The 24,131-nt window shown below is 45.2% G+C and overlaps 2 protein-coding genes across 2 annotated transcripts in view; one reads left to right on the top strand and one right to left on the bottom strand.

Annotated features, from left to right (window-relative positions):
• The first annotated feature begins 11,135 nt into the window (after positions 1–11,135).
• LOC139457916 (TRIO and F-actin-binding protein-like) lies at positions 11,136–12,926 on the top strand. Its single transcript, XM_071239260.1, has one exon. It carries the CDS (start codon positions 11,136–11,138, stop codon positions 12,924–12,926), a length of 1,791 nt encoding a protein of 596 aa, XP_071095361.1.
• Positions 12,927–19,861: 6,935 nt separating this feature from the next.
• LOC139457904 (uncharacterized) overlaps positions 19,862–24,131 on the bottom strand; it is a 66,384-nt gene continuing 62,114 nt past the window's right edge. The window contains exon 5 of the mRNA XM_071239249.1: positions 19,862–20,355. Within this exon, the coding sequence (XP_071095350.1) occupies positions 19,862–20,355 (494 nt within the window). The remainder of the gene's footprint in view (positions 20,356–24,131) is intronic.

Here is a 24,131-nt window from a genome sequence, read left to right as displayed (position 1 = left end):
TTATTTTTATTGCAAATCTGCTTCACATTTGCAGCTGTTTTTCTTCCATGCAGTGTAGTTATAATCAGGCTTGTGATGTTGTGAAGAACAGTCTGTGCACGTTGTATATTGTTTTGTATGAAATAGGGATAATAAATATCATTTTATTGTGCATTGTTTATGTTTTATTGTTGTGATGTAATTCAAGACAGGTTATGTGTACGATATCAGTAAGTGAGTGAGTGAGTGAATATTGAGTTGCTGAAGTGACCTGTATGTAGGTGTCATTCCCATACCTGACAAGCACAATGTGGCTGAAGTGACCTGTATGTGGGTGTCATGATCATAGCTGACAAGTACAATGTGGGTGAAGTGACCTGTATGTGGGTGTCATTCCCATACCTGACAAGTACAATGTGGCTGAAGTGACCTGTATGTGGGCGTCATGATCATAGCTGACAAGTACAATGTGGCTGAAGTGACCTGTATGTGGGCGTCATGATCATAGCTGACAAGTACAATGTGGCTGAAGTGACCTGTATGTGGGCGTCATGATCATAGCTGACAAGTACAATGTGGCTGAAGTGACCTGTATGTTGGCGTCATGATCATAGCAGACAAGCACGATGTCGCTGAACACTGTGTATAGGTGTCATGATAAAATTCCATTTTTTAGCTCTCACATTTAAGCTTCATGGCTGCACGGGATTAAGTATTTGAGTAATCTTGTCAAAACCATTTAAAATGCAAAGAGCACACGTGCCACAACCCAACCAACATGTTCTCAGGGGGAGCTTCTGTGATCTTGTTGATAGAGCATCAACCTGGGGAGTGGAAGTTCGTTGGCTCGATCCCAGCGACCGTGGCATACCACTTATTGTTACCCTGCCTGGCGCTCGACATTAAGGGGCTAACAAAAGGACTAGTCGGCTCAAAGTCAGCATAGGATCTGTGTTAAACTGCTGCATGATATCTCAGTGGGCTAGCACTATGAAACTGGCATTAGTCCCGCCTAGCAGCCACACACACACGCGTATGCTATATAAGTGCAATAATCTTGAAGGATGTTAAACCCCATCTCACACCACATCACCTCAAATTCTCAGCCAGAGAGGTGGCCGTCAGTGAGGCAGCTCGCTGAGATGTGCCCATAAGACATAAGAGAATTCTATGATCGTGGGTTCCCTGACAGATTCACTCTGATTCTGATTTTATTCTTGATTGCCATGGTCACCATACCCGTGTTCGTGGCTCTCACCAAAGAAGCAACTTTTAGTCCTTATATTATTAACCCTTTTGACTATTGACAGTTGTCTTGTACTTGGGTACAATGTGTGAAGCCCATTTCTGGTGCCCCCTCGTGATATTGCTGGAATATTGCTAAAAGCGGCGTGAACACTCACTCACTCACTCACTCACTCACTCACTCACTCACTCACTCACTCACTCACTCACTCATCACTCACTCACTCACACTCACTCACTCACTCACTCACTCACTCACTCACTCACTCTGGTACTTGAAGTTTTACGAAGTGAAATATTAGGAAACAAAAACAAATTAAACTGGTCAGTTTGGATGATTCTCCTGAACGTCATATTGACATTTTGTTTAGCGGATTCTAAGTGGGATAAACGGATACAGCAACAACTCCAACCGATGAAGTTGAATGCTGATAATCCTCGTAATGGCATCCTTGCGCTGGCCGAAACTCTGAAAGTTCAATGGTTATAATCGGTGTATTTGATTTCAAGTATCATGGGCGAGAACATACATGCCAAGTTTTAGTAGAGAATATAAACTGCCGGGGAAAAGAAAGTCGCCGAAACACTATCACTACACTAATCGCGATCATGCCCTATCCTGTGTGCAAATTCAGGGACGTAACGTCATGTTGCAGCAGGGTAATGCCCGTCCACACGTTGCACGTGTTGTAACAGACATTTTGAGGCAGCATACCATTTGTGTACTGCCATGACCGCCTGTCCAGACCTCTCTCCTGCAGAACATGTCTGGGATGAGATGGATGGACGCCTACGACAGGACCAGAAGTCGATGACGGTAGGTCAGTTGGACAAATCTTTGGTTGACATTTGGAACAATATCCCCGGGGGCGTTTTCAATCGTCTGGTGTCTTCGATGCGCCGCTGCTTCCCCGCTTGTATCAACACAAATAGTGGTCACACCCGATATTGCCATTGTTGAACACACACACACACACACACACACACACACACACACACACACACACACACACGCACGCACGCACGCACGCACGCACACACACACACACACACACACACACACACACACACTCACTCACTCACAGAGGCACGCACAGAGGCACGCACACACGTTCACACGCGCGCGCGCGCTCACACACACACACTTACAGACACACACATACATACACCTACAGAAACATACACACAGACACATACACACACAGACAGACACACAGAAAAAAATACACACAGACACCCACACACAGGCACACAGACATACACACACAGACACACACGCGTTTACAGACACCCACACACGCGCACAGACACACACACAGACAGACACACAGGCGGACACAGACAGACACACACACACTAACAGACAGACATACAACAGACAGACACACACATACATACACTAACAGAGACACACACACAGAAACACAGAGTAAAATACACACAGACATACACACACGCACACAGACACTTAATGGCACACATGCTTACAGACACACATACACGCACACACAGACACACACTCAGAAAGACACACACACACACACACACCCCGCCTCTTTAGACACACTGGAGACTTGATGAAATAGTACAATTCCCAAAGGTATAGTCTGAATTACGATTCCCCAAATGGCCCCAAATTATTTGACACATGGCAGATAGGCTGACTTTGCCCTATTTCTTAACAATTACTCATCTGACACGTTTGACCATTCAGTTTTAGATTTATAATGAACGGTAATAGTACTTGACATCACGCTGTAACAACTCGCAGGATCCCGGAGTTCCCAGCGGAAAGGCCATGTTGTTGTAGGTGCAGATGTTAAATCGTTTCCTGCTTATTAAATTCCCCTAAGTTGGCATGTGGAGTTGGCAGCTTGCACCTTATCATGCAGTCAGTTATGATATGAATTAAACACCTGCAAGATCCTCCTATTAGAGCAGGCCTGAATTAGCCCAGATCTTCTATCCACCTCCCTTCGTAACATTTCTTGAACGCTGTTCCAACTACCCCCCTACAATGTGAAGAAACCATCACGTGTCTTCATAGCACGTTTTGGGTGATGGGGTTATTTGAAGTTTTAACTCATTTCGACCGTTTTTAAGTATTAAAAAGAGTGTGGATAGGGTAAACAAATGAATACAAAATTAGTTATATTAGGGATGGACAACACTTTTTGAATGTGGAAAAAGAAAAATATATGAAATCAATTCGAACGCCATTGTATAATACAATCAACAATAGGCCATTTGTTTGTTTGTTGTTTAACGCCGCACTCAGCAATATTCCAGCTATGACGGTGGTCTGAAAAATCAAGTCTGGACCAGACAATCCAGTGATTGCCATCATGAGCATCGATCCACGCAATTGGGATCGATTACATGCATCAACCAAGTCAGCGAGCCTGACCACCCGATCCTGTTAGTCGCCTGTTACGATAGGCATCAACCAAGTCGGCGAGCCTGACCACCCGATCCCGTTAGTCGCCGCTTACGACAAACATAGTCACCTATTAAGCATGGGTTGCTGAAGACCTATTCTACCCCTCATCTAACGACATGTATTTTCATTTACCGAAATATGTAACTAATAATGTTTGGTGTTGCAGTTCTGTCATTGACATACGTATACCCATTATCAAGACATGATCAAAATAGATCGACCATAGAACATTTCCAACCAAACAATATCCATTTATTTGGAATTTAGAACTTTATATTTGAGTTGTGCCTTCAGATACAACTTGTCTGCGATTTCCTGTGTTCGCGAAGAGCACTGCTCTGACACCGACATCTGTGTCCGATTGGCTAACTAATTGTGGGAGCGTAATTTCTCTACTACTGATTTGCACGTGGAAGGAGTCAGACAAGAATTTCCCGCTCCACTGGCCTTTCTATCTCGGCGTGCTGTGACCGTTTCTTTATGTCTTATTTAAATATTTGTTTCTTATTATGGCTCATAAGTGTTGGATAATATTTCACTCCGTGGTGTGTTGTTTAGTCCAACCGTCTTGTAAATGTCACCCGAACCGAGATAATTGTTCATCTCTGTTTGACACTGCATTACATGCAAATACGTTACACTTTTCAAAACAGTAACTGCCGAAACATCGAAATAGTTTTTCATATATATTATATGAATTAACGTAAACGGTTTTTCGATAAATTATTTCTCTGCTTCTTTCAAAAAAGATAATATACACTTTACCGTCTGCACTTGACGTGAAATGCCGTTTTAGCGACGTGCATGCACGTTTGTGTGTGTGTGAGAGAGAGAAAGAGAGAGAGAGAAAGAAAGAGAGAGAGAGAGTGTGTGTGCGTGTGTGTGTTTTGTGAGTGTCTGCTTGTACTACTGCGGGACTGATGCCGATTTATAGTGTTAGCCCAGACACCATGCCGCAGTTGAACATGAATACCCCACTCAGACACAGTATACTGACTCCGAGCCGACCGGTCCTCGTTTTAGGCCCTAAATACCGAGCGCCAGGCAGGAAAACAACAAGTACCATATTTTAACGTCTTTTGGTACGAGCCCCGAACCTTCCGCACTCCGGATGGCCTCTCTACAACTAGACCATGGAGGCGGTTGGGGTCTACACACCCATGTCGATATCATCATTATATAAAGATCACTTCTGTTTATTTGCTTGTGGAAAAAAACTAAAATGACGCCCAGATGTCCACAATGGCTGTTTAGGATTGGTACTGCATAACGGGTGACCTTGACCTCCAACAATGACCTTCACGCAGATGTGACCTAGGTGACGATGTCGCAATAGCGTCTCCGATCTCACTATCTGGTGGGATGTTCTATCGATGAAGTAAAACATTATTCCCTCACTCAAGGTTGTCTTGAATTAATCGCAATGACGTGCTAATACTTTGAGCTAAGACTCTTTCCTGTGTATAGAACGGGTGGTCGGGAAGCCTAGTGGTTATCATCGCTCGCCACGCCGAAGACCCGGGTTTGTTTCCCGACATGGGTACAACGTGTGAAGCCCATTTCTGGTGTCCCTTGCCGGGATATTGCTGGAATATTGCTAAAAACGGCGTAAAACCATACTCACTTATTCACTATGTATAGAACACCCCTTTTATATTTCCGTTAATGAAAAAAGCAAATCGTTTGATTCAGAGATATAATCACGTGAAAATAATTGAGGAGTTTTGTTACAAATAATATATCACATTTATTCGTAATATCCCATGTTTTAATGAGCTACACTTGTAAACTGCTTTTCTGCACGTCCGTTTATTCCGTACTGGTATTCGCCATTTATTCAAATATATGATAAATTGTACACCTCCATTTTATTCCCATGTGGATGTTGTGTGTGTTGCCCAAATATCAAACGTCCGATATGGTAATAATAACAATACTTCTGTATTCAGAATCACAGGATTAGCGTAATACTCGCTTTTATGAAAGCCATGAAATGATTTTATTTCTTCAAAACCGCTCATGTGTTGATAACAAAAATCTTTTCAACACCCGACGTGGTTAAACGAGCTCCCTTCGGAGTTATTTCCCTTTAGCTGAACGTCACGCTCTCATACCGTATAGATTGGTAATCACGCCGCTCTAGAAGTGCGTAGTCCCGCGAGAGCGTGTGCCTCTCGTCCGCCGCTAACATATTGACAGCTTTATGCAATTTAAAAGTCACGAGACCCGTGCAGTATGTGTAATACAGCACAAATGTTTTCTCATTAGTAGATATTGCAGTTTTGACGCGAGGGCGATCATAAAAGATGCACATCTCTGTTGGCGTGTAGCATCCCCCCATTACAAGCTCGACAAGCAAGCACAAGCTCGTCGGTCGCACACTCGCCTCTGACAGGTTTTAATAAAATAGCTCAGAAATATCGGTACTCGGATACTGCCATTTGCATTCGCGATCCCCGGAGAGGAAGGGCACTTCGGAACATGGTTTTCAGGTTGTACTATCGGATTTTATCATCAAACGTACGACAGTCGAAACAAGTCGACTGGCAAATGCAATCAAACGGGGCCCGCTCCTGACAGCAGCGTCCATGATAGGGTGTCTTCATCAAGTCGTTGGCTAAGCGTTGCTTGAAGTGCAGAATGTTTTGATGGCTGAATATCGAAATGGGTAAAAAGGCTGAAAAAATATATTACGATATTTACTGCTTGAACGGGCGGCGTATATTACAAGATTCATTGGAATGTCAATTTTTAGCACTGTTCTATGAGCGTTTTTGAGGAGACATATATCGACGTAGAAAAACACCCAAGTAACGTGAAACAAGTCTCTCTGAACAGAGACGTTTTTAAAGCAGTCACATATTTGCGTAGTTTAACAGGTTTGCACTCCTGTTGCCTTGATACGTTTAGAGATGTTTCATCACTTATATATATGTTTTTAATGTACCCCCATTTGGTGTGATTGAGTTTGGTTTAACGTTGTTTTTTAACTATTGTTCAGAGTTACCAGGGCGCGGATCGTAGGCATACAGCCATTTGCTGAGACCGGCCAAGGATCATAATCGAGACAACGTGTATCCTGTCACGACTAAGGGAGACAACTCTGAAAGGTTTATACAGTGGCACCTTAAAGCACGTGGTCAACCATCCTTGTAGGTTAACTCGGACTATCGGGATAATGTGTGACGTCACAATGAACCAGGAATAATTTCACCTCGATGTTGTAACAAGGCAAATGATTATCTGTATATACCAACGGAAATATAGAGTTCTGTAAAAATACATTTATTCTGAAGTTAAATAATGCTTATTCATGATGACAGCTTCACTATTTGCACGTAGCTGTTAATGCACGGCGCACAATGTGGATGTTTGCGTCGTTGTTGGGAGCTTGATACTCATACCTGTGTCTTTTTTAATGACTGTAAACAGTACTTTGGTTTGGTTGGTTTGTTGTTTCACGCCGCACTCAGCAATATTCCAGCAATATGGCGGCGGTCTGTAAATAATCGAGTCTGGACCAGACAATCCAGTGATTGACATCATGAGCATCGATCCACCCAATTGGGATCGATGACATAACCAAGTCAGCGAGCCTGACCACCCGATTCCGTTAGTCGCCTTTTACGACATGCATGGGTTGCTGAAGACCTATTCTACCCCGGATCTTTACAGGTCACACCTCTTGATATGAAGCACAGTTAATTAACGCATCACATGTGCAATACCATTTCATGCAAACTCTAGCATTCTTACGGTACTACACATGTTTCTGTTGACGTCATATGTAATGCCATAAGAGAAGAGATTTCTATAGAACGACTTCTTGCACAGTATGCCAGTTATAGAATGGCGTGTCATCCTCATGTGGGAGGAACCGCCTCCGTGTTTTAGTGACAGAGCGTTCGCCCGTAGAGCGGAGGGTCCGGGTTCTTCCCCCGGTCGCGTCATACCAAAAGACGTTACTTGTTGTTACCCTGCCTAACGCTCGGCATTAGGTGCATACAACAAGGACTGGTCGGCTCGGAGACAGTATGCACGGTCTGAGTGGGGTATTCCTGTTAAACTGCGGCATGGTATCTCAGTGGGACAGCACTGTGAAATCAGCATCAGTTCAAGCACACACACACACACACACACACACACACACACACACACACACACACACACACACACACGTGCATGCACGTAGCCATATAAGTGCAATATTCTTGGACGCGACGTTAAACTCAATTTCGCCTCACCAAATGTGGGTGGTTAGCCATGTAGAATAGAGTAACGACATTTGTCTCTTGGATGAAAATTCATTAGTGCGGGTATGGTGCTGTCAAGCCAGGGATTTTAATGCGAGCAAAATCGGACTCGAACCTAAGAACAGAGGATCCAGTTCGGAGTGATAACCACTGTCTGGTCACCCAGAGTTTGACAACCGAGGGGTAATTGATGCCCTAATGTAGTGCCCGACTTTGAAACCGTTTCCAGTTACGACGCAAACTGCATCAAATATCGACAACGGGACCTCCAAGAACAGAACACAACACAATAGCCCTATGCTTTCCCGTTTAAAAGTAGACAATATTTCCAGCGCTGAATCGACGATGACGGGTTGGTCGATGCCTTAACCCTGCCATAGAACTCATTCCAGCCACTTATGCCTAATCGAATCGATACAAAAATATTTGGTTGCGAAATATCGGCGAAACTTGATGAAAGGACTTCATTTCATGCTCTGTATTTCGAACAAGGTTCCATAAAAATCAAACAGTATGGGCAACTCTCGACTTCATCAACCCATATTAAACAAGACAGTCTTTCCCACAAACCGTTGGATTCCTTTGACAAAACTTGACCCATTGTTGGAGCCGTTGATTGACTTGGTCTCTCGACTGGATACATCCCTACTTGCAGGAAATTAGGTTCACTCAAATGCAAATACCGGTTGATTTAGTCGACCGATACGCGTTCTGCACAAAGACGGGTTTGGAGTGTGTTTTGACACGTCGTTTCCAGAATAAATATCTCGAGCTTCTGTGCCAATACGAAAGCTGTGCAAACGTGATTAGGACGATGTAAGGATTATATAATCATATCTATTGAGGATTGCAATGAGCTGATATTTTTGTAGCACCAGCGACAACTTCGGCTGGCGGGTGAGAGTATTTCTTCAGAAAACGTGCCCTCCTGCAATGTTTGGACATGTTAAAAAGACTATGGTTTCAGTGGAATTAAATAGTTCCAAATTCTCGTTTTTTGCGTCTATTTCAAGAAATCTTTGTTTTCAACTACGATATCCATGTTTGATTTGTTAAGATAGATCGGCCATGTCTGACCAATAAACAAATGGGTTACCTATATGATCCCTCTCACGGTCTCGATGGACATTTCCACATATCTGGTTTTGGCTTGTAAAATATTTTTTCGGTTCGGAGGAGTAGAGTGATTTGTCTGGATTGGTTCTTGTGTCAGTGTGACCTCATCTGCTTTGATGAGGTGAAATGGGGAGTAACGCCGCGCGCATATCAGTAAAGATATATATTGGGTTGAATTCATTGTAAGAAATACAAGCGTATTTGCATTTAAACTGTCTAAATCCCATTAAGAGTGGTGAGACTGTTTGAAGCGCACGTAAAGTGAACCGGAGGCAAAGTACCAGAACTTGGCGAGCAGCACCTTCAACCACACAAAACAATTTGTTAGAATATTTGAATGGGAAGTTTACACGATATATGGCTTTTCCATTGGACGAGAGGTCGGTCACATGACCGCGAAAATGACGTTCATAAGTGTATGAATGACACAATTTGACGTTCATATGTTTTTCATGAGACCGTGTTCTTGATATACCGTAAACACTGACGGACTACTTCCACATTCATGGGGAACCCCTGAGAATTCCCTAGCACCAATACATATAGAAGCGTTGTTTCCGATCATTTAGACGTTTTAATATTGAGCTCAGCGTTTCAGCATACATTGAGAAACGTCAGAGAGTTTGACTGCATGATCGTTCACGATTACCCTCGCTATCATCCATCCCAGTGAGCAAAGCGAAAAAATGCATAATCTCCTTAAAATCAGATCTTAGTTGTCGCTACCGCTGAACAAAGCAGTATCGAGAACTAAGATCTTATTTTAATGAGATTAAAAAATGCACATCTAAACTAGCATAGTATCGACTCGATCCGTATCTGGACTGACAGTGACAGCAATCTACATCAAACTATGAATTTACCTGAGTATCTAATTGACACATCTCTATAATCACCTTTCAATGATCGACCAATTGATCAATGATGACCGCCACAGGTTCATAAAGCACTCGTCTCGTTTATCGTTACGGCCATTTTGACGTCTTGTACTGATGCAAATGAATTACGACACGCTGTCATTGTGACTGACTTACTGAGGTAGTCCTTAAAACACCTTTCGCATCCAATGATGATATTATTTGAATGAGTGAGTATGATTTTACGCCGCTTTTAGCAATATTCCAGCAATATCACGACAGGGGACACCAGAAATGGGCTTCACACATTGTACCCATGTCGGGAATCGAACCCGGGTCTTCGGCATGACGAGCGGACGCTTTAGGCTAGGCTACCCGACCGCCCCTGATATTATTTGAATACACTTGTCAACAAACTACAACAGATGTTCCTGTCGAGCATGTTGAACATACATACGCTCATGTCACCTCTCGTTTTGAGGAACAATTTTATTCCACAATACAGTTTGATGTTGTATGTCAGTGTGAACAAGAAGTCACACTAGGTACTAAATAAAATTGTGTATAGATCTAGACCTGCATCTTTCGAGATGAACAATAGTGGCATAAAACATAATAAGAATTGACTTTCACTTTGTGAGTGTTAATAGGAGTATGAACCTTCATTGAGTGAGGGCCAAACATTGTATCAACAACATCGGAGTTTGGCCCTTTCTTTATGAAGGTTCATACTCCAATGAACTCCCACAAAGTAAAAATCAATTCTTAAACAAAAACGAAATGAACTTTTGACTTAAAAATGAACGTACACATCTACATGCTGGATGCCACTCGGCTACCAAACAGCCAGAGGAATAGATTTGGTACGAATGTCATCCCGGGGTATCCCGCTGACTTTGGCTGTATTGGTTGGTTGGTTGTTTGTTTTACGCCGCACTCAGCAATATTACAGCTATATGACGGCGGTCTGTAAAATAATCGAGTCTGGACAAGACAATCCAGTGATTGATATCATGAGCATCGATCCACGCAGTTGGGATCGATGACCTGCATCAACCAAGTTGACCAACCGATCCCGTTACTCGCCTTTTACGACAAGCATAGTCTCCTTTTATGGCAAGCATGGGTTGCTGAAGACCTATTCTACCCCGGATCTTCACGGGTAACATATTGGCTGTATTGGTGTAACATTAACCTGTTAGTGTATCTGATACAGGTTACTACCGTTCTTGTCCCAGCATCTACATGGCAACACCACGGACCTCGTCACCAACATCTACATGGCAACACCACGGACCTCGTCAACAACATCTACACGGCAACACCACGGACCTCGTCACCAACACCAACATGGCAACACCACGGACCTCGTCAACAACACCTACATGGCAACACCACGGACCTCGTCAACAACATCTACATGACAACACCACGGACCTCGTCAACAACATCTACATGACAACACCACGGACCTCGTCACCAACATCTACATGGCAACACCACGGACCTCGTCACCAACATCTACATGGCAACACCACGGACCTCGTCAACAACACCTACATGACAACCCCACGGACCTCGTCACCAACACCTACATGGCAACCCCACGGACCTCGTCACCAACATCTACATGGCAACACCACGGACCTCGTCACCAACACCTACATGGCAACACCACGGACCTCGTCACCAACATCTACATGGCAACACCACGGACCTCGTCACCAACACCTACATGGCAACACCACGGACCTCGTCACCAACACCTACATGGCAACCCCACGGACCTCGTCACCAACATCTACATGGCAACACCACGGACCTCGTCACCAACACCTACATGGCAACACCACGGACCTCGTCACCAACACCTACATGGCAACCCCACGGACCTCGTCACCAACACCTACATGGCAACCCCACGGACCTCGTCACCAACATCTACATGGCAACACCACGGACCTCGTCACCAACACCTACATGACAACCCCACGGACCTCGTCACCAACATCTACATGGCAACACCACGGACCTCGTCACCAACACCTACATGGCAACACCACGGACCTCGTCACCAACATCTACATGGCAACACCAGGACCATCGTCACCAACACCTACACAACACCACGGACCTCGTCAACAACACCTACATGGCAACACCACGGACCTCGTCACCAACATCTACATGGCAACACCACGGACCTCGTCACCAACATCTACACAACACCACGGACCTCGTCAACAACACCTACATGGCAACACCACGGACCTCGTCACCAATATCTACATGGCAACACCAGGATCATCGTCACCAACATCTACACGACAACTCCACGACCATCGTCAACAACATCTATACAACACCACGACCATCGTCACCAGCATCTACACAACACCACGGACCTCGTCACCAACACCTACACAACACCACGGACCTCGTCAACAACATCTACACAACACCACGGACCTCGTCAACAACACCTACATGGCAACACCACGGACCTCGTCACCAACATCTACATGGCAACACCACGGACCTCGTCACCAACATCTACACAACACCACGGACCTCGTCAACAACACCTACATGGCAACACCACGGACCTCGTCACCAACATCTACATGGCAACACCAGGACCATCGTCACCAACATCTACACAACACCACAGACCTCGTCAACAACACCTACATGGCAACACCACGGACCTCGTCACCATCATCTACATGGCAACACCAGGGACCTCGTCAACATCTACATGACAACACCACGGACCTCGTCAACAACATCTACACAACACCACGGACCTCGTCACCAACACCTACATGGCAACACCAGGACCATCGTCACCAACATCTACATGGCAACTCCACGACCATCGTCAACAACATCTATACAACACCACGACCATCGTCACCAACATCTACACGACAACACCACGACCATCGTCACCAACATCTACACGACAACACCACGACCATCGTCACCAACATCTACACAACACCACGGACCTCGTCTCCAACATATACACGGTAACACCACGAACACCGTCGCCTACATCGTCACTGAGCCTCACGTCGTGGTCGTCGAATGGTCATCGAGGATGCTTACAGGGAACCTCACCGACCCGGGTATCAGTGTCTATAATGGCTTATACTGGGATGAGTGACCAGCTGCGAATGTTAACGTTCGTCTTGTATTGTAATACTATTGTTCCACAATTTTAAAACTCCTAATACAAAACAATATCATAGACTTATACGACATGTCACCTCTCGTTTTGACTTATCAGACAATACGATAAACGCTGACCGCCTCCGTGGTCAAATGGAAGAGCACCCGCCTGGAAAGCGGAAGGTCCGGGGTTCGATCCCTGACCGCGTCATACCAAAAGACGTTAAAAGATGGTACCTGTTGTTACCCTGTCTGGCTCTCGACATTTAGGGGCTAAAACAAGGACTGGTCGGCTCGGAGTCAGTATACTGTGTCTGAGTGGGGTATTCATGTTAAACTGCGGCATGGTATCTCAGTGAGCTAGCGCTATAAATTGGCATCAGTCCGGACTAGTACAAGCAGCCACACACACACACACACACACACACACTAACACACTAACACTAACACACTAACACACTAACACACACACATTAACACACTAACACACACACACGTGCATGCACGTCGCTATATAAGTGCAATAATCTGGGAACGCGACGTTAAACCCAATTTCACCTCACCTCGCTCACGATAGTCGCTAGGACGCAGCGTTGAACAACGAACAAACAAACAGACCGAGACCCAACGCTGGACATCCTCGAGCATTGTTCCCAGGTTCAACATACGACAGGCTGTTGTTACGGCGTTACTCCACACTCACTTCATACTGACCATCCCAAATTCCACAATCGGTGTAATACAACAGATTACTGTTAACATCGCTTACTTTCCACGTCTAGATGTATATTTGTAGGAATTTCTAACGCCATATAAATCCCATACCGATATTCATTCTGACGTGGCCGCCTCCGTGGTCTAGTGGTACGAGCGTCAGCCCGGAGAGCGGAAGGTTCGGGCTTCGATCCCCGGCTGCGTCATACCAAAAATGTTAAAAGATGGTACTTGTTTTTACCCTGTCTAGCGCTCGGCATTAAGATACTGAAACAAGGACTGGTCGGCTCGTAGTCTGTACACTGTGTCTGACGGGTAATCTTGTTAAGTGGCGGTCGGGTAACCTGGTGGTTAAAGCGTTCGCTCGTCACGCCGAAGACCCGGGTTCAATTCCCGACATGGGTACAATGTGTGAAGCCCATTTCTGGTGTCCCCCGCCGTGATATTGCCGGAATATTGCTAAAAGCGGCGTAAATCCATACTCACACACTATTCTTGTTAAACTGGTATCTCATTGGGGAGCACTATAACATCAGCATCAGTCCGGACTAGTACAAGCAGCCGCTATAGAAGTGCAATAATCTTGGACGCCATTTCACCTCATACTGACGTGACACCCATACACTAGGCATGCATATCCCGATCCGTACCGATCCTCAACAGCACCCCTCGGGGACAAAACCCCACACCTCACCGGCAACAGTACACATTCTTGTGGAAGTGAGTGCTTCCAGGAACATTAAGGTCTAATTTCTTTATTTTCGCTGTTACATTCAATACAATTTAACGCTACAAGATTCTCGAGAAGAAACCTTGCTTTATCACCACACACGTCTCTCGGGACTTCACGTTAGCAGCACAAGCCACACATCCCGGGTAGAGCCTTGTAGCTGTACCCGCGGTGGAGAGGTTTTGCCACAGGGCATGCCACTTTACAATTTGATTCCTCAACGTTAATCTAATAAGACGGCCGTGAAACATCTTTCACCCTGATGAGAGTATTACGTGACCGAAAAACTTCGAAAACAATTTAAATTGATTGCGTTCGCTTGCGTCATTTTGCCGCTTAAGTTTCAGTGTTTGGGGAAAGTTCTTGTATTTCAAAACAGAATGTCAAGGGAATCGTCCGCGTGCACTTTCAAATTATTGGCAAATTAGGAAAATAGTCTTCAGTGTAAAATTTCAAATTTGGGAAAAACCCGTTATTATCTTAATAAAATACCGCTAGGAAAAGCAGCGAGGCCGACAGCTGATTGGATGGGTGAACAAACAATGCATGACAACATATTTGGCTGCGTTTTAGCAGTGATTAACGGTCTTTGATGATAAATGCAACGTTAATTCTGATGTTAGATGCACTGCATTTTGATTTGCAGGGGTTGCGTCCGACACGATAGTTCTTTTTTTTTAATACTGCTGCTTCTGCGGCAGCTACGACGTTGGCTGTTGCGACTACCACCACTGCTGCAGTTGTTTTCTCAGTACGTACGCTGGCAATAATATTGTTGATATTGCTTGTACGACGTGCTGTATATAATTACTGCCGGGTCGATTATAGAACCGTGACTAACACTACGCCAGTATTGTTGCTGCTGCTGCTGCAACGATAATTGAAACTGTTTTCGCAACTACTATCGCCACTTTTGTTACTGTTGCTGCTTTTGCTACAATTGTTGTTGCTGCTACTATTGCTACTATTATTGGTGCTATAGCTACCATTATTGCTACTGTTACTGCCATTGTTCTTCTATGCTACTCGTACGACTATAGTTGCTGTTGCTACTATTACTACTATTGGGGACTGTGGGGTAGCCTAGTGGTTAACGTGTTCGCTCGTCACGCCGAAGTCCTGGGTTCGATTCCCACCTCGGTACAATGTGTGAAGCCCATTTCTGATGTCCCCGCCGTGATATGTCGGGAATATTGCTTAAGGCGGCGTAAAACCATACTCACTCACTCGGGCAGTAGAGTAGCCTGGTGGCTAAAAGCGTTCGCTCGTCACGCCGAAGTCCCGGGTTCGATTCCCCGCCTGGTTACAATGTGTGAAGCCCATTTCTGATGTCCCCCGCCGTGATATTGCTGGAATATTGCTAAAAGCGGCGTAAAACCACACTCACTCTATTGTTGTTGCTGCTATCATAACTACCACTGTTGCTGTTGCTACTATTACTACTATTGTTGCTGCTATTACTATATTACCGCTATTTTAACTTGTCATAGATTTATTGCCACCAGGCTAGGGACAATTACAATTCATTGATAGTTCAATCATCTGTAATTACATTCACTTCCCCGCGACCAACGCGAAGTCGTATTGTGGACGCGGTGGTACCATGCAGTTTGTGACGTTGTGTACGCCGATGTAAGCCCATGTCAACTGGTGTGCTGTGTTCCTCAATAATAACGCCGGCACAGGTGTCAGGCAGGTCTCTGGGCCTGGGGCGGTTGTGGGCAAGGTTACCTGGCCTGTCGCCGACACATCCAGCTAGATGTTCCAGGTGAGTGTGCCCAGGTGGGGGCTATCAAGCCACTAGCGTTATGTGCACGTGTTTTAGAGGACCACGATCAGAGATAGTCGTGTTTGATAAAGCTGTTATTTATTGCTTGGATGTGGGAGTGATTAATGACAACTTTACCTCTTCATCGTGTCGACTGGTGCGCCCATATTGCTTGGTAGTGGACTGTATAAACCCACAGGCTCACCATCAGCTCAGGGCCCTTGTCCCTCTACACGCAGCCCAGACAGCGAATGGGATTTCTCCCAGGAAGCGCTGCCTAGTCGAATCCACCGAGAACTTTTCGGAGAATGTGAAGACTCCCAAACACTGCAGCCTTCTGCATTACCCAGATTGTCAGAAGAGCAAACCCGGGTACTCCCCCAACGTCAATCACCAGATTGGGAGGTATCAAAGCTATGGCACCGTAGAAAAATAGGGAGTCGGACAACTTGGTACTTGGGATGCAAGTGTGACATTTCGAAAGCGAGGTCTGCATATTTGCCACGTTTTCCTGAATCTTGTCAATCACCCTAGTGTCAAAAGGGACAGAAAATTCAATAATATAAATGATTTCATTCGAGTTATGAAAAAGGATAAGATCGGGTTTGTTGGCCTGGATAAGTCTGAGGCTGTATACGGACCGATTCCAAAGAATTTTGTGTTTATCATTTTCCATGACGCCCTCTACATATTCAGGGTCGTACATAATCAACACTGACTTTGAGATTATGGCCCACATCCTTGGCTCGTTTACGAAACCGGTGGAATGCCTTGTTTTCATCATGGGTCTTGACATGCTTCACAAGAGGATCATCAGACAAATAAATGTGTGAAAAAGTGCACAAAACGATTCTGTCATGAAGAGCCCCAACATTAATCAAACCACGCCATCCCATTTTGATTGATAAATTGAGGGAAGAGCGAGGGTGGTGGGATCTATTGTCGGACATGATTCTTCATGTGACAGTGTCAATACCCTGAATTTCGTGTATTTGTGTCTTTAACGTTATAATAATAACAATAACAACAACAACAATAACAACAACAACAATGATAACAATAATAATAAAAATGATGATGATGATGATGATGATAATTAAAAGAAATAAAGAATAAATTAAATAAATACAAACGATATAATGTTCTGCAATGAAAACAATACACCTGGAGTTTTTGATGCTCACGTTCATTGCTTTTCTGAAGCTACAAGAATATTAAATCAAATGAAGCTGACGTCTGCCAAAGTGATTTTGCTGGTGTTTTATTTAATACCTTTTTCGGCCGAACAGTAATTGAAAAGTACATGTGATATCTTCAAAGAACAGCATGTGTTCTAATCAATGCCACGTGGTAGTCTAAATCAAATAGATCACGTTGCAGAGTTAGCTGCGCGTGACTAATCAGTACTAGGGTCCACTGATCATGGGTTCGAATCCCTGATTCAACACCGTGGCGTTCCTATGGGTGTCACCAAATTGGTAAACTCTTCAGCGGCTTTTCATCGACGTTACGCTGACAGACAGTACATTTCAATACAGCGTTAAACCCAACTCACTCACTGATGGTCCGTGAGACACCAAAGTAGTGTTAGACTACCCGATCCCTTGTCCATTACCTATAGACATACTGGAAGAGAAAAATGAAAATCACAACATTTGAAGATACATTATTGTTGTGAAGAGTATACTTCATCAGTACCATTGAGTAACATCGTAGAAGATTGGTAGTTAACATGCTAGTAGTCGCATCATCATCATCATCATCATCGTCGTCGTCGTCATCATCATCATCTTCATCGTCGTTATCACCACCCCACCACCCTCTTCAACATCATTATCCTCGTCGTCATCATCGTCGTCATAATCATCTTTACCGCCGTCATCACCACCCCAAACCCATCATCATCGTCCTCACCACCAGCTATTTTCAGTATAATATATATACATGTGCCACGTCACTTCAAGTCCTCAACTTCAAGGGCTGAATCTACAATGGGTACCCATCAAGGGAAAAGCGATATGTTTTATTCCCGATTGAAATCAATCCCTTTGATCGTTGTCGCGCCTATGTACACAACCACAAAGATGTTAATTCGTTGTAAGCGTCAATACCATATTGTCAACTTGACCCAGACCGCCATATCTGATCTTTAATAGATCGCCGTGACACCAAGAGAAGCACTTGGGAACAAATCTGTACTTATTTCGTTATTGAGGGAGGACCTCTATTGTGGTCCCGCACACACGTGACAGACAACACGTATTTTGACTGGCAAAGTCGAACATGAAAGCACAGGCGTAAGGGTATCGTGTACACTAGAGTGGGGTGGGGGACATTCTGGGGATAGTGTACACTTGGGTGGGGACAGTCTGGGGATAGTGTACACTTGGGTGGGGGACAGTCTGGGGATAGTGTACACTTGGGTGGGGAACAGTCTGGGGATAGCGTACACTAGGGTGGGGGACAGTCTGGTGATAGCGTACACTAGGGTGGGGGACAGTCTGGGGATAGTGTACACTAGGGTGGGGGACAGTCTGGGGATAGTGTACACTTGGGTGGGGGACAGTCTGGGGATAGTGTACACTAGGGTGGGGGACAGTCTAGTGATAGCGTACACTAGGGTGGGGGACAGTCTGGGGATAGCGTACACTTGGGTGGGGGATAGTCCATCTTCCCGAGGCAAGAGAGTTAACTGACTTTAAAAGTCCAGTTTCCACCCTTGCCGAACTAGGCTGGAATTCCTGGGCTGGATCGTAGCGCCACCAATGGCTATTACGAGTAATGACCTTTCTATGCCTCTCCTATTGACCAATCAGATTCAACCTCTCGTATCACTTGCATTTGCTTCAAACAAAACGGTGGCGCCCAGTCAAGACGATCTGATCGATAATCAAGATCTATATTGTGATCAAACGAGTCTTACATCGCGAAGTGCATCAAATCACTAGAGCACCTTGATTAAAAACATGAAAAGATATAGAAAATATGTGTTGACAACGAGTTAGCGGTGCACATGCTTTGCAAATCCTGCAGTCGACCGAAATTTGAATCACACTTTACGAACCGGATTTCGACTTTCGGTGCGCGATTTTGATTGGACTATGCATAGACTCGTTAGTCCAGCCAAAATATAACTCCATAATACCAGCCTAGTTCGGCAAGGGCGGAAATTGGACTTTTATAATAGTCAGTTAACTCACTTGCCTCGGGAAGATGGGGATAGTCTGGGGATGGTGTACACTAGGGTGGGGTGGGGGATAGTCTGGGGATGGTGTACACTAGGGTGGGGTGGGGGATAGTCTGGGGATGGTGTACACTAGGGTGGGGTGGGGGATAGTCTGGGGATGGTGTACACTAGGGTGGGGGACAGTCTGGGGATAGTGTACACTTGGGTGGGGGACAGTCTGGGGATAGTGTACACTTGGGTGGGGGACAGTCTGGGGATAGTGTACACTAGGGTGGGGGACAGTCTGGTGATAGTGTACACTAGGGTGGGGGACAGTCTGGGGATAGTGTACACTAGGGTGGGGGACAGTCTGGGGATAGCGTACACTTGGGTGGGGGACAGTCTAAGGGTAGTGTACACTAGGGTGGGGACAGTCTGGGGATAGTGTACACTTGGGTGGGGGACAGTCTGGTGATAGTGTACACTAGGGTGGGGGACAGTCTGGGGATAGTGTACACTAGGGTGGGGGACAGTCTGGGGATAGTGTACACTTGGGAGGGGGACAGCCTGGGGATAGTGTACACTTGGGTGGGGGACAGTCTGGGGATAGTGTACACTTGGGAGGGGGACAGCCTGGGGATAGTGTACACTAGGGTGGGGGACAGTCTGGGGATAGTGTACACTTGGGTGGGGGACAGTCTGGGGATAGCGTACACTTGGGTGGGGGACAGTCTGGGGATGGTGTACACTAGGGTGGGGGACAGTCTGGGGATAGCGTACACTTGGGTGGGGGACAGTCTGGTGATAGCGTACACTTGGGTGGGGGACAGTCTGGGGATAGTGTACACTAGGGTGGGGGACAGTCTGGGGATAGCGTACACTTGGGTGGGGGACAGTCTAAGGGTAGTGTACACTAGGGTGGGGACAGTCTGGGGATAGTGTACACTTGGGTGGGGGACAGTCTGGTGATAGTGTACACTTGGGTGGGGGACAGTCTGGGGATGGTCTACACTAGGATGGGAGACAGTCTGGGGATGGTGTACACTAGGGTGGTGTGGAATAATGCTGAGTGCGGCGTCAAACAAACAAAGATGCAAACAAACTGAAACTATTCTGGCCTTGTCAGCGTTCTACTGATAAGCGGAACTCTCCTTTAAGAAGGACAGGTGAGAAAGAGAAAGCTGAAACCGGATGCAGGAACGCTGGTATTTCATCCCAAAGATGACAACTGAATCAGGAGTGGGGTGAACCCTGACGTTTTTCTTTTGTTTTTTCGACACTTCGTAGTGATATTTTTCGTATATGTTCTCTGTTTATCCAGTCGGCGAGCTGGCTTATCCACCTGCCGCCATACGTCACGGGAGTCAAGGTTTAGACAAAAGTCAACAAAATTATAATTAGACTGCGATTCATTACCGTTACTGTGTTGACGGTGCTGTGGGATGAGGCCTGTCGCTGACGGCTGAACAAGCACGGGCAGATTCGTTATTATGAATTGCTTTCCTTGTAAATGTTGATTCATTGCTCGAAAAGACGGAAATATAGACCTCAGTGTCGAGAAAGGGGGTAGCGTTCAATCCCGGCTTGAGAAATTAGCTTTTTTTATAGGCAAATTATGTTTATGCAACGTTGGTGGACAAACCAGTCTATATTTCTTGTGGTATGCATGGTAGAAATAGTCAAAGCACGTGTTAGGCTTAACTTTCATGTGAGTAGATTAATATCCCTGTATAGGGGTGTGTGTGCGTGCGTATGCGTGCGTGCGTGCGTGCGTGCGTGCGTGTGGGTGTGCAGAGTTGTTTGGCACACCAGAAAGCCTTTGATTGTGGATTCTAATCTTGGTTCGCCGCGCACATGTTTGTAAGCTTGTCAGCAGCGTACCAGTACTTGTTAGTTTCAGCAAAGTGGAAAACGTCTGAGACCTGCATCACTCCGGGCTTTCCTCCCACATTAAGCAGTCACGCCGTGATATAACTGGAATACTAGTAAAACCTGCGTTTAACCCTCTCACTCACAGTAACTGTATCCTGTAACCTGGATGCAGAGATCATGTGAAGCATGGGAAACAGATGATGTAGCCCTGTAGCTGGTGTTCGCCAGCTCCGCATAACATGTGTGTTCGATTCCTCGATACGATTGGTCACTCACTAACTCATCACAAAAGGACATTGATGCTCATCGATCACAAGTAACTCGACCTCGAATCCTAAAAGTGTTATCCCTAACTGTTGAGGTGAGGTGAAAATGGGTTTAACGTCGCGTCCAAGATTATTGCACTTATATAGCGACGTGCATGCATGTGTGTGTGTATGTGTGGCTGCTTGTACTAGTCCGGACTGATGCCGATTTATAGTGCTAGCCACTAAGATACCATGTCGCCGTTTAACATGCATAACCAACTCAGACACAGTATACTGACCCCGAGCCGACCAGACAGGGTAACAACTAGTAAACCATCTTTTAACGTCTTTTGGTATGACGCGACCAGGGATCGAACCCCGGACCTTCCGCTCTCCGGGCGGACGCTCTACCACTAGACCACGGAGGCGGTCTGTCCATAGCTGTGTAGTAGTTCTAGTGGAATAATAATTAGATGTTATATATGTTCCTATCGACATGCATATCTTATAATGTCATAGGCACAGATGTATATCAGTGCATTTTGAAACAAAGATTAACTAAAAACAGATTATATTAAAGCGTAAATTGTGATGATGAGAAAAAACTGGAGTCATTTGTAACGTTTTCTTGAATACGTTTTTCTAACATACTCTTTCAATAATGGCGATGGGGTAGCCTTGGGGTTAAAGATTTCGCTCGTCATGCCGAAGACCCGGGTTCGATTCCCAACATGGGTACACTGTGTGAAACCCACTTCTGGTATCCCCCGCCGTGATATTGTTGGAATATTGCTAAAAGCGGCGTAAAACCATTCTCACTCATACACTCACTTTCAATAAAATATATATGTATGCATACTCTCATCCGACATGACGAGTGTTATGTCACAGTTCGGCAGTAGGAAGATTATGAACCTGTCACAGTAAATAGAGATGTAAATAGAGATGTACAAGTATGTTGTCCCCAAACGATCGCGCCTTTCAACCCTGTGTAACGGAGTAAAACCGCCAGTCCACATGCACACGCCGGTTTACTCTGATAAACGTCCGAACAAGATAAAACCGGGGATTTTAAATAAACCGTCACCTGACTCCTTGCCCGAGTATCCCGAACTAATAAATTATATATTTTTATATTTGTTAGATTTTCCACAAAAGCAATCTTATCGTGGGTATCCCCCTCCCGCTGCCACTCCTGTGGGTTTGTTTCATCAACAGATTGCGGATAAAAGTGATACGCTTGATAGAGGGAAGTTCTCCACTTCACTTACAGCTCTCGTGAAACCTAATCTACGAACGTGCGTAGCTCTAAAAGAAACAAATGTTTCTCCATCTACACCATCCCTTCCTTCCCAGCGTTAATTAATTAGGCGTGTTTCAATGGTCTACGCGTGCGTGGTCGAACATCTTCCAGGGTATCATCGCCAGTGGCACTTTCAGTGAGAACCCCCTTCTTACGCAAGGGCCGGGGCCTGACCACCCTCCCGGGGACCTTTATATTGGATGTGCTGTGGTCGTGGCAAAGCCAAGAAAAACACAATAAAAACACGAATAATTTAGTTATGAAACATCCACGCACGCTTTATCACCCAGAGTTGCGCGTGATCTCGTTAGCTTTTTCTGAAACATTTACCGTATATATTCCTCAAGATGTCTCGGATGTTTAGTTGCTATTAATTTATTAATATTATTTGGTTGTTGTACGTCCTTTTCAACAAATGGTCAAATTAAACGTATCTGCTTAATACATACGACAAAAAAACACCCAGATATCCGTGTTCTGCAGAATGAAAACAGTTCAACGACACGTGAGTGAGTGAGTGAGTTACACGACGTACAAGGATGGGAAATAATTTACGAGTTAGGGTGACATTCTTCTACCCTGTCCTGTACTTAAATGTCTATTAAATAACGTAACCTCTCGTTTGACACTCACTCACTCACTCACTCACAATACCAGACATGGAAGATCGCTGGTCACACGACATACAAGGATTAGAGACCCGTTAAGATTCCTGGGTAGAATAGGTCTCCAACAATCGATACATGCCGTGAAAGGCGACTATGCTTGTCGTAAGAGGCGACTGACGGGATCGGGTGGTCAGGCTCGCTGACTTGGTTGATGCATGTCATCGATCTCAATTGCGTGGATCGATGTTCATGATGTAAATCACTGGATTGTCTTGTCCAGACTCGATTATTTGAAGACCGCCGTCATATAGCTGGAATATTGCTGAGTGCGGCGTTAAACAACAAACAAACAAACAAGGATGAGAAATAATTGACGAGTTAGGGTGACATTCTTCTTCCCTGTCCTGCCACTCACTCACTCACTCACTCACTCACTCACTCATTCACTCACTCACTCACTCACTCACTCACAGACATGGAAGATCGCTAGTCACACGACATACAGGGATGAGAAATAATTGACGAGTTAGGGTGACCTTCTTCTACCATGTTCTGTACCTCAATGTCCATTAAATAACGTAACCTCCTTGGTCTACTTTGCTAAAGTCATGCATATGTTTCTCGGTGCACACGGCGCACACATGGGGAAAATTTACAA

Source organism: Haliotis cracherodii, unplaced genomic scaffold (genome assembly GCF_022045235.1).
Source record: "Haliotis cracherodii isolate W230 unplaced genomic scaffold, xgHalCrac1.p SCAF_1, whole genome shotgun sequence".
Lineage (NCBI taxonomy): Eukaryota > Metazoa > Mollusca > Gastropoda > Lepetellida > Haliotidae > Haliotis > Haliotis cracherodii.
This window is presented reverse-complemented; position numbering and strand designations above follow the sequence as displayed.